Source organism: Typopeltis vanoorti, chromosome 12 (genome assembly GCF_054136105.1).
Source record: "Typopeltis vanoorti isolate ZY-2024b chromosome 12, IOZ_Tvanoo_1.0, whole genome shotgun sequence".
In the NCBI taxonomy this organism is placed as follows: Eukaryota; Metazoa; Arthropoda; class Arachnida; order Uropygi; family Thelyphonidae; genus Typopeltis; species Typopeltis vanoorti.
This window is the reverse complement of record NC_143560.1, coordinates 62782464-62799548: the sequence shown is the minus strand read 5'-3', so window position 1 is coordinate 62799548 and position 17085 is coordinate 62782464. Positions and strand designations below refer to the sequence as shown.

The following is a 17085-nucleotide window of genomic DNA, read 5'->3' as shown; positions in this document are numbered from 1 at the left end:
TCCAATATTTTCAGATCTTACGTTGCAGTCTACTAAGGTGCTAATTACTGCATCAAACATGTTGCTAACCTTTTTTCTCCCATTCTGTTTAATACCATCTCAGATGTATTAAACAGAATGCTCACATGTTTTGATGTTAACAATTTCAAGTTCCTTTTAAATATCTTTATTTTTAATATGATTGTGTTGGTTTTGTCTTTCATCCAATATTATATTTGCTAGTTATTGGTTGACCCCACATTCAAACATAAAGAAAATTTTTATTATACTGCACCACTCTATGTTTGAAATCACACAATTATTGTGAAGGAATCAAGCATCAAATAGCACAACAACAACAACGTAAACTTACTACAGGCCAAAATTTTCTTTCTTATACATAGGGTTTTCCACAAGATTCGTATTTTAATGAGCGGTGCAATGAAACTGAAATTAGGCAAGCACAAGAATCAAGTTAAACAAGATATTTAATTCTCTCAAAAAATTATTTTTACATAAGAAACAAGAACTCTATTAAGATCAATACAATTAGAAAATCATTTATGCATTCTATAAAGTATTTAGATTCTACTCAGCTGAGTGCATCATTTACTGCTAGAACATATATATAAGGCTTTCACAATTCTCATCCGTTAGGATTTCAACCTAGTTTCGCCTTAAACAACAACAAGATTCAGCAAAACACTTAAAAAGTAATTCTTTTTAGTCTCATAGAATAATCACAAACTGCAATTTTATCAAACACTTAGCTGGCATCATCAATATCTATCAGAGGAATAAAATAGTTCTTAAAAGGCTCAGTCTTGCATTTACATATACATTGTGAGATAACACATTCAAACACAAACTAATTCTTCAATGAAGTTTCTCACATTAGTTTCACAAGGACAATGTTTTATAATATCACTCATTCAAGCTTGACTAGCTGGCTCCAGCAACATGAAATTTGTCCAGGTTCTCCGGACACAAGCAACACTATCACACATTAGTTATAGAATAGATATTCTTATCGGTATGATCATCATAGCTTGCACATTATGGGAAAACTCTTACAGCACTTCTAGGCACTCGATAATCTTCCACTATAAGCAACACAAAACTTATAGTATCTCTGAGTTCAATAACTTATTTGTTAAGACTGGAAAATGTATTTTCTTGCTCATAATAATTTATCTTACAATAAATCTCGATCATATTATTATCCTTTCACTCAGGTAAATTCCTTTACGAGGTGACAGGAAATTATAAATAAATATGAGTTCAAAGTAAGATTCATTAAAATCAGAACATATTTCCAAATCTTTGTTATGTCGTACGATCCCAGGTTAGATCACATCTCACAACCTTCCTACTCTTTCTCCAATTTCCTTCTGGTTCCTTCTTCCTTTATCTCATAAAGGAAGAAGGAAAACTTGTTTTTCCTCGCTCTTTCAGTTTACAACGAAATTCCCACGTGATCGTTGTACAGTTCTCAATGCTAAGGCATGCGCTATCTCAAAATAACAGTTTTCTGGCAGCAGCCAATCAAATCACATTAGCAGAGTCCCTTAGAAATACTTTCACTTTCAGTAACAACAAATAAAATGCATATATTACAGTTCGCTAAGGATATATTTACAAGTTAATATAAAGAATTTATATAAGATAAATAACTAAAAAAAATTGCAATTATTATTTCAATGAACAAAAAACAGTAAGTGTTTAAATTACAATTTACTTAGGAGCAAACTTAGCTCAGGAAATGCAATTCATGTTAAATCATGAATGAAGTATTAATAATAATAAAATTCTTCATTCACAATTTAACAATTGTCATTAATGCTAGCTATTCATTTCCCTAATTTTTATCAGAAACCAAACCCAGAACCATTGGTCTCCAGTTTTTGATCAACTTTTTACTTCTAACCAAGCTAACTCTCAGATCCATAAGTTAAAATTGGTTCGAATACTCTCTTGTATATAAATACTTTAGTGCTTTGACTGAACTAGTTATAATTTAGTCAGCTGATCCCTACCATACCAGTTTTGCTTATTCTGTTGTTTATTTCCATATTTAATTTGCCCTCTTCACTAAAAACTGTGAATAAATAGCTAAACATTTTACTTATTCATTTAATGTATCTTTTTAATGGCATTTTGAAAGTAATATTGGACATAGATGCAGACTTTAACTAAGAGGAAATAATATTCCTTCCATATAGATATAAAGCCAGCTAATGTATTTGTCACAGCTAAAGGTGATGCAAAACTTGGTGATTTAGGTCTTGGAAGATTCTTCAGTTCTAAAACATTAGCAGCTCATTCCCTTGGTAAGTGATTCAACATCATATTTAAATAAATTACATTGATAATAGGGAGAAAAACATTATCTAATAGCTCAAACCCTTTGTCTGAAGACATGCCACTGAAGAACATAGAGAGGATTTTAATCTCAGTTTTACCTCTTATGCTCAATGAGCTCAAAATAGAAACTTAACAACTACTAATATCAATCATTACTAATTGCTATAATGGTACCATCTGTTAATAATAAAATTTGGAATAACTGATATTATAATGCTTCAATACATGCTATTGGGGGTTACCTAACACATGATGATCTCCATGATGAGGAAGAGAACTTGTATCCTAGAAAAGATCCCACTAGGGGAATCTGATCCAGTGTTTTCTCTGCTTCCCATTTTGTAACACTCACTTAATAAGTGTTCATTTATCATCTGTAACTTTTGTTTGATTTGCAACACAATTAGAAAATAAATGAGATATTTATTTATTTTGCTTGTTGATATTTTGCTAGTCTAGAGGTTACAGGGTCCCCCACATCCCCTGGGTGGTGGATAGGGGAGCCCACCATATATATATATATGTGTGTGTGGGGTGGTCTGAATATATTGAATAAGGACTCATGGACCAACAGGACCATACGGGACAATCATCTTGATTGTAAGGGAAGTGGCACTCTCATGGTCCCCTAGTTGGATCTATCCTCTTCTTCCTCTACGTTGAGGAAGATCCACTCACTTTAATATTTTCTATAAGACCTTATCAGCCAACTCTTCTTATTTTATGACCTTTATTATTATTATTTGACACCTCCATGAAGTCCATAGACTCATCAAGGGAGGGCACCTACTCTACAACTCTGTCGCCACCATTCAATCCACCAACTGACTGCAACTACATCATCGCCATCTACCACCGCCACCACTAGTATTTCCACAGACAGTCATAAACATCCATGCCCACAGCGGGATTTGAACCCGCAGCCTTTTGGCAGGAGAGCGGATACACTAACCACTTGACCAGCCAGGTTGACTAGGATTATGCTATTAGAGTACTCGAGGGACATAGGGTCTTTCCATTTCTGGATTATATCTATGTCCCTTCTATAAACTTCTACTATAATTCTACTCTTTCGTCTTCAATATACCCTATTCATCCTTATGGGTTTAAATTTGGAAGAAGGCTAGTCCAGAAGCCTTAAGGTAGCAACCCTACAACTGGACTATTCATTGCCAGGCTAGTCACCAGACATGGAGAACATTATTCTACTTTTAAGACGACAGAGAAAAGTAATCGGAATGAATCTATGGAAAACGAACCTGGAATGGAAAAGGTAAAACAAAAATGGAAATGACAAAATATAATCCATATAACAAACTGCAATGTAAGAGGAATAGCATATAAAGAAATAGAATTAGACCAAATGTTAAATGAAAGAAACTTTCAAATAGCAGTAATCACTAACAAAAAAGAAATTAGAAGGAACCATGAGAACTGAAAATTTTAATGTGACATATAGTGGAATTAACAGAGACCAAAAAGCACAAACAGGTGTTATGATTTGGATTTATAATTCTCTTTCAAAACAGTTAAAACATTATAAATTATGGAATGAAAGAATAATAGAAGCTAATAGATAGGGTATTTAACAATAATTGGTTTATATGCCTCAGAAGAAGGAAGAGAACAAGATAATATTGAATTTTATAGTCAATTACAAAATATATATATAATAAAATAAATAAAAATGATTATGTAATATTAGTGGGAGACTTAAATGCAAGAATTGGAAACACGAAAATTAATAATAATATAGGAATATATGGAGAACATACTCTAAACAGGAATGGTAAAAAATTGATAGACTTTGTAGTTTATAGTAACCTGAAAATAATGAATTCTTTCTGTGAACATAAAGACATACATAAATATACTTGGACTGGAAATCAATATTAGATTATTTTATCTTAAATGAAAAGACATCAAAATTTTCACTAGATGTTAGAGTTCACAGAGGATATGAAATAAGCAATGACCACTTTCTCATTAAAATAAAATTAAGATTACCACCTAAATGGCTACAAATAACAAGAACAGAAAGAAAATATAAAACATTGTTTATAAAAACTATAATATTAAATGACACAAATATACAATAGCTATATGAACAAAGAATTAACCAATATTTAGATAAAATAAAACAAAATGAAGTAATAGAATGGCTTAATATAAAAACGATACTAAATATAGCAGCAAATGAAAGCTTAGGAAAGACCAAAAAATTCAGTAAAGGAGAAAAAAACTGAAGATATGAAATGATGCAATTAAAGAAATGATCAAAATGAAAAAAGAAGCCTATCGTAAATGGTTAAGCAGTAAAAGATTTGAAGAGGAAATAGAATATATATAAATAAGAGCCATAGCTAAAAGAGAAGTAAAAAAAAAACATGTAGAGAATCATGAAGCAAATTTGTTTCTAATTTAGAACATGATCTGTATAAATGATAACTAATAATTAAGGAATTGACAGCGTACGCTAGAAATATAAATTAAAACAACTTTAATAAATATTTTCCGATATTTCGGCAACGTCACGTTGCCATCTTCTATGGGAACTTAAAATAAAGAACAGGTGCACGTAACTACTACATAACAGCAAATGAGAAAAAGAAGTGAGGAAGCTACCGTTAAACATTCATAACTGCGGTTTCACTTTTTTTCCTCCGTCGAGTATTCCTTCAACATTCTTCCGTTAAGTTTACTGCATTTAAAATATGGAGACGCAACTATTTTGATTTTTTTATTTTATTTTAACCTGTTGAAACTGCGGGGGAGAGGTGGAGTTTTTACTCTGTTAATTCTAGCTCAGAATTCACGAGTAATCTAAACAGATTTGTTGTATACAAGGAATAACTTCCAACGTTTATAGGTGAGTAAATGGGTCTGAATCTGGTGGGTGGAAATGAGATCATTTCGTTGGTCATCCGCCAGTAACCGTAGCGCTGCTGACTTTGCATGTGACGTAGTATAGTATTAACTTAGTAGTTTGTTTATTTTGTAGTTGTCGCAAGTATTATCAGAGCTTATAAACACCTTCGGAAATCGCTAACAACTGCTAATGGTTGCTTGTTGAATGAAACTTGCTGATAGCAGAAAGTTTTCACTGATCCAAACTGACTACTGAAGAAAATTAATAATTCAGTGTTGCATCTGAATTTGTACTACGTTCAAAACAATGACAGAGCTGTACTTACACTTTTCCCTGAAGTGGGCGAAGACGCTATCCTGTTCCGGGGTCCCCAAGCTACATCCACGGCCCTGAGCAATGGTGTGCTTCTAGCAGCATAACAATGCATTCCTGGAACTTCACTGATATTTTCACTCCTTCAAATTCCTAAAGGCTTATAATAATAACGAGTACTTGAAACCACGGTGCACTTTATTCACCAATGAAGCGAAGCTTGCTCGAGATTTTTAATATTGTTAATGGACGTTCATGGACTGGAGGAAACTCTCATTCAACTGAAATGAATTCTCAACCTCGGTTTTCATTAATTAAATGCATAGCATGAACATGACTCAAAGCATAAGTGCGCAACCATTATAAAAGCAAATAAAAGTTATGTTGGGAAATGAGCTTGCAGGCATTTGAAAAGTGACTGTTTACTAATGTGAAGATGTTTTTTTTTAATGATGGAACTCCACAGCATTTTTCCAAACACGCTTCTGGTTTATCCGAATGAGCACTGCTCCAACCGTGAATTGGTCAAGGAAGTTTAATCCTTACAGAAATGCGAATCCAATTAGCAGACAGACATTTTAATTTTTATGAGAGCTTTATTGGCACTTAATGTAAAAAATATAATTAGTTTTCCTTCTTAAGAGTCAGTTTTAAGATAATATGAAAACATACTGATATAACAACGTAAATACATTCAAGCTTGATCACAGTGCTAAATTCTATGTGGAGAAGTGCTGCTTTGGCCAAACAGGCAGGACAGCAAATATCAGAATCTCAGTACACAAGGACTACATCCGATTTCACCAGTATAGCCACTCTGGGCTTGCAGACCATTCTCTGGATACCCGCCACAGAATAAGGTGGAAAAGCCACAGTAATACACTGCAGCAAGTTCAAATATGAAAGACTATTCATGGAATCAGCCTCAGCCCTTAGGAACATGCCAAACCTCAACAAATTTGGGTGTATAAGACTTCCCCAAATTTGGGAAACATATATCAGAAGAACTTCAGCCCAAAGGCCAATAACTACCAATATAGCCTGCCAGGGGACACCATCAGGACTTTAGGAAAATGGTAGCTTCCTCGCTTCTTTTCTCATTTGCTGTTATGTAGTACTTGCGTGCACCTGTTCTTTATTTAAGTTCCCATAGAAGATGGTAACTTGACATTGCCGAAATATTGGAAAATATTTATTAGTGTTGTTTTAATTTATACTTCTAGTGTATGCTGTCAATTCCTTAATTATTAATTATCATGTCTAACCAGCGTATAAGCCTTTCAATAAGGATTTATATAAAATAAGACCCAGTATATATAAGATTTTGAAACACTTAGTACAGATACTAAAGAAAACATAAAATTAAACACCGAATTGGCTGTGTGCTTCACAACAATATTCCTGGGGAAAGATTGTCCTAGGGTTTGATTCCTGTTGAAGACGTGAGGAGCTGAAGGATCTTCATCAACCATAGCCAAGTTAGCCAGGCTTGGGTGCTGGCAGTAGGGGTTCTCCCCCCCCCCCCCCGTTTAGCTGGGATTTTTTCATCCCACAAAGCAGGCAAACCGACCTCGAGAACTCAACACTACAGACAGGATTCAACTGGTTGTAGGGCTGACCACCTTATCCTGTGGACGGTTTGAGGTCCGATGATTAATAAACCCTCGACACAACAAAGTAAAAGAGGGAAAAAAGGAAAATGAGATTGAAATTAAAAGAATTTCTATGCAGAATTGTGGACTGATAAATATTTTACAAAAGATAACTAGCAAACAATTAATGAAAATGAAATAACTAAAGAAGAATTAGAAATTAGCCTGAAAGAAACAAGAAACTGAAAATCACCTGATGAAGATAAGTTAGGTTCAGGATGAACCTAACTTATACTGCAAAGTGGATTTACAGAATTATATAAATACGAAGACTCCTATTACTTTTAAATAAAATCTCTTCAACTAGTAACCCCCCCCCCCCCCGATAGAATGGAAAAAAGCAATTGTGATCCCTATCTTCAAAAAAGGTAGTAGAGACGACCCTAAAAACTATAGAGATAGAAGTATACTAAATTCCTGTTACAAAATATATAGCAGATTTTAAATAACAAACTAATAAAATATTTTGAAAACTTTATTTTAGAAGTACAGAATGGATTTAGAAAACGACTATCATGTATAGTCCAGGCCTTCTGCCTAAAATTAATAATAGAGAAAAGAAAAGAATACAATTTAGAAACACATATTACATTTATTGACAAAGTTAAAAGAAGCATTTTATTTAATGTATTAAAAGAAATGCAAATATCAAATAATATTCTAAAAGTTATAAGTATATATGAAAATAATCAAATACAAATAAAATTAAATCATGAGCTATCATATAAAAGAAATATAAATCAAGGAGTCCAACAGGGATGTCCCCTTGCAGCAACTCTTTTTAATATTTATCTAAATGAAATAATAATAAAATGGAATAAAAATTTCCATCAAGTATAAAACTTTCTTCTACTGTGACTTTAACACTCTCCTTTTTGCCAATGACCAAATAATAATTACAAATTCTGAAGATAACTTACAGAAAGGTATTTTAAATTTAAATGAGATAGCCAAAGATTATGGTATGATGATATCAACAGAAAAATAAAAAACAATGGTGTTTAAAGGACAAGATCAAGTGAGAACTAAAATAGTAATAGATAACAAGATCTTAGAACAGGTTAATTCATTTAACTACCTAGGATGTATGATTACATGTGAAAATGAAAAAGATATAAACCTAAAAATTGCAAAATATTTAAAAATAACAGTTGTAATTAACTCTATATTTAAGCCAAACCTAGCACAAAAACAAACCAGACTAAAAGTATACAATACATTAGCCCTACCAGTCCTATTGTATGGAAGTGAAATCTGGACAATAAAACAAAAAGACAAAGATTAATAATAACTGGAATAAAGTTTATGAGAAAAACCAAAGTGTACTCTATTTGATCACAAAAGAAACGAAGAAATTATGAAAGAATTAAACCAAGAATCAGTAATAGAAAAAATTTAAAAATATAAACATAAATGGATGGAACATGTTAAAGAATGAAAACAGAAAGATTACCAAAACAAGCCTTAATTTACAAATCATTAGGAAAAAGAAAACTAGGACGTCCTTTTAAAAGATTCAACGATCACTAATAAGGCCAGAACAGGCCACTGTAGGTGTAAATCCTTGCTAGGCATGATGATGATGATATTTTGCTAGTTTACACCCAACAATCTTCCATGCATAAACAAAACAGTTTGCCAAAGTATGCACATAGCAACAATTAGATAATAGTGAGAATGGAGTTTACAAGTACAGTAAGTCCTTGAGCTGCACTGTTAATTCATTCCAAAGGTTTTCATTCAAGTTAAGAAAAACCATGTAAGTCACAGTCACATGCTGTTTGAATATGATGTAGGACAAAATGACACGTGAACACGAGGATAAGGATGAATAAAGTATTAAACCCTTTTAAGGATCAAAGCTGTATAACTGAGAGGAGACCTCCACATGGCCTTTAAAGGAATGCGGAGAACCGACCAGGGCTTCGTACCTAATGTCCAATCTTCACCTTCTTGTGGTGCACCCTGTTGGGTATACTGAACAAATGAGGATGGACTCGCAATTTGGAATTTAGCTGACCAAATTGTGTTCTTATTGGCTTAAACCAATATAGAAAATGATGGTACAACATGACAAAATTTCATGCCAGCTGGGAAGTCGCCCGGTTAAACAAGGTTCCCCGTTGTTTTCGCCAGGTAACCAGGGCAAACAGCGAAAAGTCAGCTACTGGACCAAATCTGAAAACACACACTCAACTCAACATCACCAGAGTTAAAGATCGGTACTATCAACATAAGACGCCTGAATGGCAAAGAAATGGAGCTAGCTGAGGAATTAGATAAGTACCAGATCGGCATAATGGGGTGATTGAAACAAAAAAGACAAAAACTGGTGAACAATAAATACAAAATGTTATATTCCATCTCATATTCAACACTAAATACGAGGCTAATCTTCTTGAATGGCAGGCAATCTCAAGTAGAGTGATGTGGGCAAATATCAGAATGGTGAATTGGACAATGAAACTTATTTGTGCCTATGGTCCCACAGAAGGCTCTACTAAGGTAGAAGTGGAGGAATTTTTTGAGGCTCTAGAGAAAGCTACTGATGCAATGAAAAAGGAAAAGTTGGTCCTTATTGGAGATCTAAATAGCAGAGTAGGAAGTGATTGTCAGACATACAAATATATTTAGGGAAAATTTGGAGAAAAGAGCAAAGCTAATAATAATGGCAAATGCCTGTTGGATTTCTGCTCAGGACATGGACTGGTTATTACTAACACCATGTCCCAACATAAAAATGTGCACAAATTCACATGCAGAGAGAAGACAAGGAATAAGAAAAGTCTCATTATGTTATTGTTGATATAGTTTGCCCACCATTTCTAGATCCCTTCTTGGCTTGGTGCCAAGAATAGTCGATTCATGCTGAAGGGGAGAAAGAAATGAAGGATGTACGAATTAGTCGCCAACATGCGAAATCACGTGCTTTCTTGTCTGTCGCTGTACTAGCTTGATTTTTGTTGTTCTCTTTTTGCATTATTTTTTTATTATTAATTTGTATGATGGATCCAGTACAGTCAACAAGTTCTATTGTTACATGTCAGTAGCTCTTGCAAAAGAATATTGAATAATGTGCTGACATTCTGCGAAAAAGAATCGTCAGAAGGCCGTCTTCTTGTTCCCCTTTCTCAAGTCATAAAATGCAAGTGCAATTGCGGCCGTATCAGGGTCGACTGTTAAAAGAATTCGTAGGGAATCAAAAGGTGAAGGTAAGCCAAAATTTAAATCTCCTAAAAAAAAGCGCCAGAGAAAGAAAACCATCGAAACCGTAGCTTTGAATGATTTTGATGTAGTCGTTATAAGAAGAGCTATTCACGAATTTTACGTGGTCGAGAAAAGAGTGCCAACTGTTCCGAAATTGATTCCTGTGCTTAAAGAAAAAATTAATTTTCCTTGGAAAAGAAAAACTCTAAGGAAAATACTTCATGAAATCGGATTTTGTTTTAAAAAGTCCCAGAATAAAAGGAAACTTATCATGGAGCGAAGTGACATTGTTTTATGTAGAACGCAGTATTTGCACGTATTAACACTCTACGTACATTTTTCCAACTGTTATACAAACAAAATAGTTACACTTTAAAAACAGCAATGTTCGTAAAAGAAAAGCTAAATTTTCCGACCTGTAATAATAAACAAACTCAGTTTGTTTATTATTACATCCCAGAAGACAGACTGATTACCCTATTATCGGAATGGATTCTCCTTTTTCTGACATGCGCAGAAAGTGTCAAGGGACCTCAAATCAGTGGGCGAACTATAGTGATGTTTTCTGTCTGGTGCAGGACACCAGAGTGTACAGATAGTAATTATTGTAGAAAGGCTTATACGCTGGTTAAACATGATAATTAATACTTAAGGAATTGACAGTGTACACTAGAAATATAAATTAAATCAACTTTAATATATACTTTCTGATATTTCGGCAACGTCACATTGCCTTCTTCATGAGAACTTAAGATAAAGACTTGTGCACGCAAGTACTACATAACATCAAATGAGAAACGAAGCGAGGAAGCTACGTTTTCCTGAAGTCCTGATGGTTCCATCAGGACTTTAGGAAAACATCTGGCTATATTAGGTGTTCTTGGCCTTTGGGATGAAGTTCTTCTGATGTATGTTTCCCAAATTTGGGACAGTCTCATGCATCCAAATTTGTTGAGGTGTGGCATGTTCCTAAGGGCTTAGGCTGATTCCATGAATAGTCCCCTTTCTCTGCTCTTGGCCAACTTCTTTATGGAGAATTTTGAAGAGAAAGCCTTAAACTCTGCCCCACAAAAACCTACCATATGGCTTCGCTATGTTGATGATGTGTTCGCTATTTGGCCGCATGGCCCGGATGCAATCCTCTCCTTCTTAACACACTTAAACAACCGATGCCCTAGAATCAAGTTCACCCTGGAAAAAGATGAAAACAATAGCCTCCCCTTCCTAGACACACTAGTCAACCCACCAACCTGATGGTACCTCGGTTTTCTCAGTTTTTAGAAAACCCACCAATACAGGCAGATATATTCACCAACAATCCTCCCCCCTCACAACAATATGGAGTTATTAAGACAATATTCAACAGAGCTAAGCTAATCTGTTCATATGACCAAGATCTAACCACTGAACTAAATAACATCCTTAACACTTTCTCAGCCAATGGCTATCCCACCCCCCAAAATACTAAAACCAGATATCCACAACCCACTTCCCCCTCCCCTCCTTCACAAAAAAGATTGCTTTAAATCCATCACCATTCCCTACATCCGAGGCACCTCGGAAAAAATTACAAAAATCCTAAAAAAAAAAAAAAACATGACTTGACCACTTGCTACAGACTATATAGAAAATTGGCATCCCTTATCTCCTCCACTAAAGACCAACCACTTCCCCTAGACCTACCTGGTGTATACACATGGTATACCAGGTCTTTTGCAGCTGTAAATTGTCCTACTTTGGCCAAACAGGCAGGACAGCAAATATCAGAATCTCAGAACACAAGAACTACATCTGATTTCACCAGTACAGCCACTCTGGGCTTGCAGACCATGCTCTGGATACTCGCCACAGAATAAGGTGGAAGAAAGCCACAGTAATACACTGCAGCAAGTTCAAATTTGAAAGACTATTCACGGAATCAGCCTCAGCCCTTAGGAACATGCCAAACCTCAACAAATTTGGAATTCATGAAACTGCTTGAGACAGCTATTGTTCTTGATGGAGATACCATACAGAAACTTAGCATGTATTTTGCTTCTTGCCCCCTCCAAATTTGGGAAACATACATCAGAAGAACTTCAGCCCAAAGGCCAAGAACACCTAATATAGCCCGCCAGGGGGCACCATCAGAACTTTAGGAAAACGTAGCTTCCTCGCTTCGTTTCTCATTTGATGTTATGTAGTACTTGCATGCACATGTCTTTATCTTAAGTTCCCATGAAGAAGGCAACGTGACGTTGCTGAAATATTGGAAAGTATATATTAAAGTTGATTTAATTTATATTTCTAGTGTACGCTGCCAATTTCTTAAGTATTGATTATCAGAGTGTACAGAGTATTTGAAATTGTAAGTGATCACTATTTAGTCTTGAGCAGGATAAAATTGAATTTCATATTGAAAAGAATGACATGCAAGAAAGTCTTAAAGTGAATAAAAGTTGAGCAGCTCTCAGATGTGAACTGCAGACTAAAATATACAAAGATTATTCAAGGTAAAATGAAAGAGTTTGAGAACAAGAACCATAGCTTGGAGATTTGGTGGCAAATCTTGAAGAAAACCCTGTTCGATTCAGCCAGAGAGGCATGTGGTGACGTTGTCTGCAAGGATAGAAAAATCAGAGCTCCATGGTGGACACAGGAAGTTAAAGAGGCAGTGAAGGAAAAGAAGAAAGCATATCAAAAGTTCATGGAAATAAGTTAGCTTGTGCTCTTAGAGAATACAGAGACAAATGTAAGAAAGCTAAACACTAAAACTAGCTAAACAAAAGTCATGGGAGGACTTTGGCAAGAACATAGAAAATAAATCTCAAGAAGGTGGTAAGATATTCTGGAGGTTGTTGAAGAAGCTTAGAAATGGAGGAAAGAGTGCTGCAAAAGGAGTTAGAGACGATTAAGGTGACAAGAAAACGGGATAAAAAGATATCCTTGAAGTATGGAGTAATTACTTCGAAAAATTGCTAAATGAAACAAGCAGTGATAGCACAGTGGTAAAAAACACTCTACAGGCCTACAGTCAGGAATACATATCCATACTTGAAGTAGAAAAAACCATCAAAGGCTTGAAATGTGGAAAGGCAGCAGGAGTAGATGATATTCGAATAGAAATTCTCAAGTAAGGAGGTATAAATGTCTTACAGTGGCTGCACTGCATAGTTCAGAAAGCCTGGACAGAGGAACGAATTTCTGATGATTGGAGTAGAGCTCTAATAGTACCCATATATAAAAAAAGGGAAATAAAACCGAATGTGAGAATTACAGAGGTATTTCCCTACTGAGTGTTCCAGGCAAGATTTATGCCAGCATACTTGAGAAACGGTTGAGAAGAATTGTGGAAGAAAAGCTTGATGAATAACAAGCTGGATTCAGGCCAAATAGAGGCTGTCAGGATCAGATCTTCACTTTACGACAATTAGTTGAGAAAGCATGGGAATATAACAAAGATCAGTATTTAAGTTTTGTCGATCTGGAAAAGGCATATGACAAGGTGCCAAGAGAGAAGCTATTCAATACGCTACAGTTATGTGATGTTAATGGGGCATTATATCAAGCAATACTTAGTCTTTATTTCAGTTGCATGTCAGCAGTTAGAATTCAAGGAAGTACAGGAAGATGGTTTAATGTTAAATCTGGTGTTAGACAAGGATGTACATTATCCCCTCTGTTATTCATTATCTATATGGATCACATTATGAAGGAAAGTGGTATTAAACATGATATCAAAATTGGAAATGTTAATGTCAGCTCTTTGCTTTATGCGGACGATGTTATACTTCTAAATAAATCCGCTACAAGTCTGCTAGATTCCCTGACTAAATTGAATAATTGTTGTAATAGATATGGTATGAAAGTCAGCAATAAAAAGACAAAGACAATGAAAATAGGCAAAATTATTGAAAATGTCAACTGTGTTGTAAATGGAGAACCTGTGGAACATGTAAAACATTTCAGCTACTTAGGAACGATTTTTAGTGAAGATGGTAAATTGAATATAGAAATAGACAACAGAATCAGCAAAGCTGGTATGGTGGGAAGTCAATTGAATAAATCATATGGAATAAGAGAGAACTTAGTCAGAACACTAAATTAGCTGTGTACAAGACAGTGTTCAAACCAGTTTTAACTTATGGATCTGAGAGCTGGCTCAGAAGTAAAACACTTGACCAAAGACTAGAGACTGCAGATGTGAGAGTCCTGAGAAAGATTAGAGGCATGAACAGATGGCATGAATGGCAATATCATATTAAAAACGAGGATATAGTAAAGAACTTGACATTGTCAGCATCCAGGAATGTGTTAGCAGAGCTAATCCCAGGTGGTATGGTCACGTAAACAGAATGGGCGAGGAAAGATTAGCAAACCAAGTGTTCTCTGCTAGGTTGGCAGGAAAACGACCCAGAGGAAGACTAAGATATAGGTAGATTGATTCGGTACAAAGTGCCTTAGATAATAGGAATATAAGATTTGATAACGTTGGAGTCTTGACAAGTAACAGACTGAATTGGAGGAAAATTGTAAATAGGAAGTTAGTAATGATGTAAATTTTTCATGTAGTACTATCATATCCTGTGCACCCCTTGAGGGTACATGTCAGGAATTTGATGATGATGACCTTATTAATCATATATTTTAACCTGAAAATTGCAGGTCATCATTGTTTGTATGAGGGTATTGATGTACAAGGTAGAACATGAATAGTGGATTATTTAAAATAGTAAGAGCTGCCTGATGGTATAAATAGAACAAAAGTGGTTAACAAAAGAAGCATTCATTTATTTTAAAAAATATATATATTATTAATGATGCCTGATTAGAATGAGACTTCTCCATATTTTCAGTAAGGAGAGCAGTCATTCCATTTCAGGTTTGGATGATGCAAAGCTTTGGCCCTCTCTATAAAACAAGCATTCAACCTTATGGCAGCAACAATGGAGTAAGCATGTTTCAGAACAGAAGATATTGTTGTCAGTATCAGTTCCATGTTGTGCTAGGCCAGCTTTCTCAGATTTCTTATTAATGATATATAATTTTGATGTTCATGTAATATTTTCTTCACAGAAGTCCACCTCATACTGTACCAGATAATTGGGTAGTAAACGTCTCAGGATGCCCTTCAACTGAAAATGAAATTCTTGTTTTTTACAAAGGTGCAAGTTTGTTATAGTTTCGAAGAAAATACTATGCTTGGATTTCTGCCACAACACTGAATGAATGTATCCACTCTCTCCAGTTGAGGCTAACAAACTTTGTTTCTCTTTGCTAATGAAAGTCAGACTCCTTTTGCAAACATTTTTCCAGCAGAAAAGTCATCTCATTATTAAAGGCAGACAAAGGGAAAGCTTCTGTTGTGATGAACTCCTCATAATACAAAAGAAAGATCTCTCGCTGTATGACAGATCTACTTACCAGAACTTGATCACAATCCACTAACAGCCAATTCAGAAAGTTAAACTCACTACTAGATGAAGTTGCCATTCTTGATGGAGATACCATATAGAAACTTAGCATGTATTTTGCTTCTTGCCCCCTCCACCCTACTTCCTAAGATTCACAAAAAAAAAGAGGGCATCTTCTTTGCCAATCATGGATTGCATAGTTTCTCTCTATTTTAAAATTCTTCAGATTTCCTGGATGAAGTGAAATATTTATCCCTTCTACCAATGATCAGCTTTGACATTGAATCTTTATTCACTTTTTCATCTGCTCTCACAAGCCTTTCCTCAGGATATAATCTAATTGTTTGACTGTCATAAACTCAGATTATTTTATTTGTCAAGGCAGATTTTATAGACAACTTTAAGTGGCTGCTATGGGGGAGCCACCCTGTTTTTGCAAACTTTTATCTCCAACATCTGGAAGAAATCATTTTCTCATCTGTACAACTTCAGCTTTCTTTTTCAATGTCTTTCTTTGCTGTCTGGCCCCACAAAGAAGATACTTTACCTGTTTTTCTAGCAAAAATAAACAATAAACAAAAATTGCTCTTCTTCAGTTGAAAACTAACTACAGTAAATCCTCGATTTAAAGGACAAAATTTCTGGTCCGTATGTCACTTGAAAATTGACACCCTGTTAATTTTAAAATGCTTTTAACCAAGATTTGCTTATAATTAAATTAACAGGTTATTTTTTGTTATTAATTTCCTGTTATTTTTAACAAATCTTGGCGAATAGGCCATATGTCGGAAAAACACTGTAGTAATTTAGCCGACATAAATGAGTCGCCACTCATAATCGGCGAATGATTAGGACACGAACACACCAATTGCACTGTAATTGATTCTTTTGTTGCGTGTCGTGACTTTCTGCGGCAGTTTTATTACACTCATTTTTGTAATTTTAGGGGGTTAATTATAAAAAAACAGCAGAATTCAAAAGTTAAAAAAAACTTGATAGTTTTTTTTTAAAGCAGGGTTACCTAAACTAAGCACCTCAACATCAAACACTAACTTCACATTAACTTATCTAAAAGTGTGTGTAAAACAATTTTTTTGTTATTACAGTGCTAATATTGATAAAATTGCAGTATAATGGTACAGATATTTTTATTTTAAAAAATTCACAATTTAATGGGCTTTCGATTTAATGGACACGCCTTAGTCCCATTAGTCCGTTAAATCGAGGGTTTACTGTACTTCTATTTATTGCACACATACCTTCACTGGATGCTACATGCCACATTAGTTGGCTCACTATCCTTCTCAAA

The 17085-nt window shown here is 34.8% G+C and overlaps 1 protein-coding gene across 3 annotated transcripts in view; it reads left to right on the top strand.

The window, feature by feature from the left end:
* The window catches only part of LOC150100838 (serine/threonine-protein kinase Nek7-like), a 132113-nt gene that overhangs the window by 52395 nt on the left and 62633 nt on the right, over positions 1-17085 (top strand). For all 3 annotated transcript variants that reach the window (XM_090401141.1, XM_090401143.1, XM_090401142.1), the window contains exon 6: positions 2202-2309. In XM_090401141.1, the coding sequence (XP_090257267.1) occupies positions 2202-2309 (108 nt within the window). The remainder of the gene's footprint in view (positions 1-2201; positions 2310-17085) is intronic.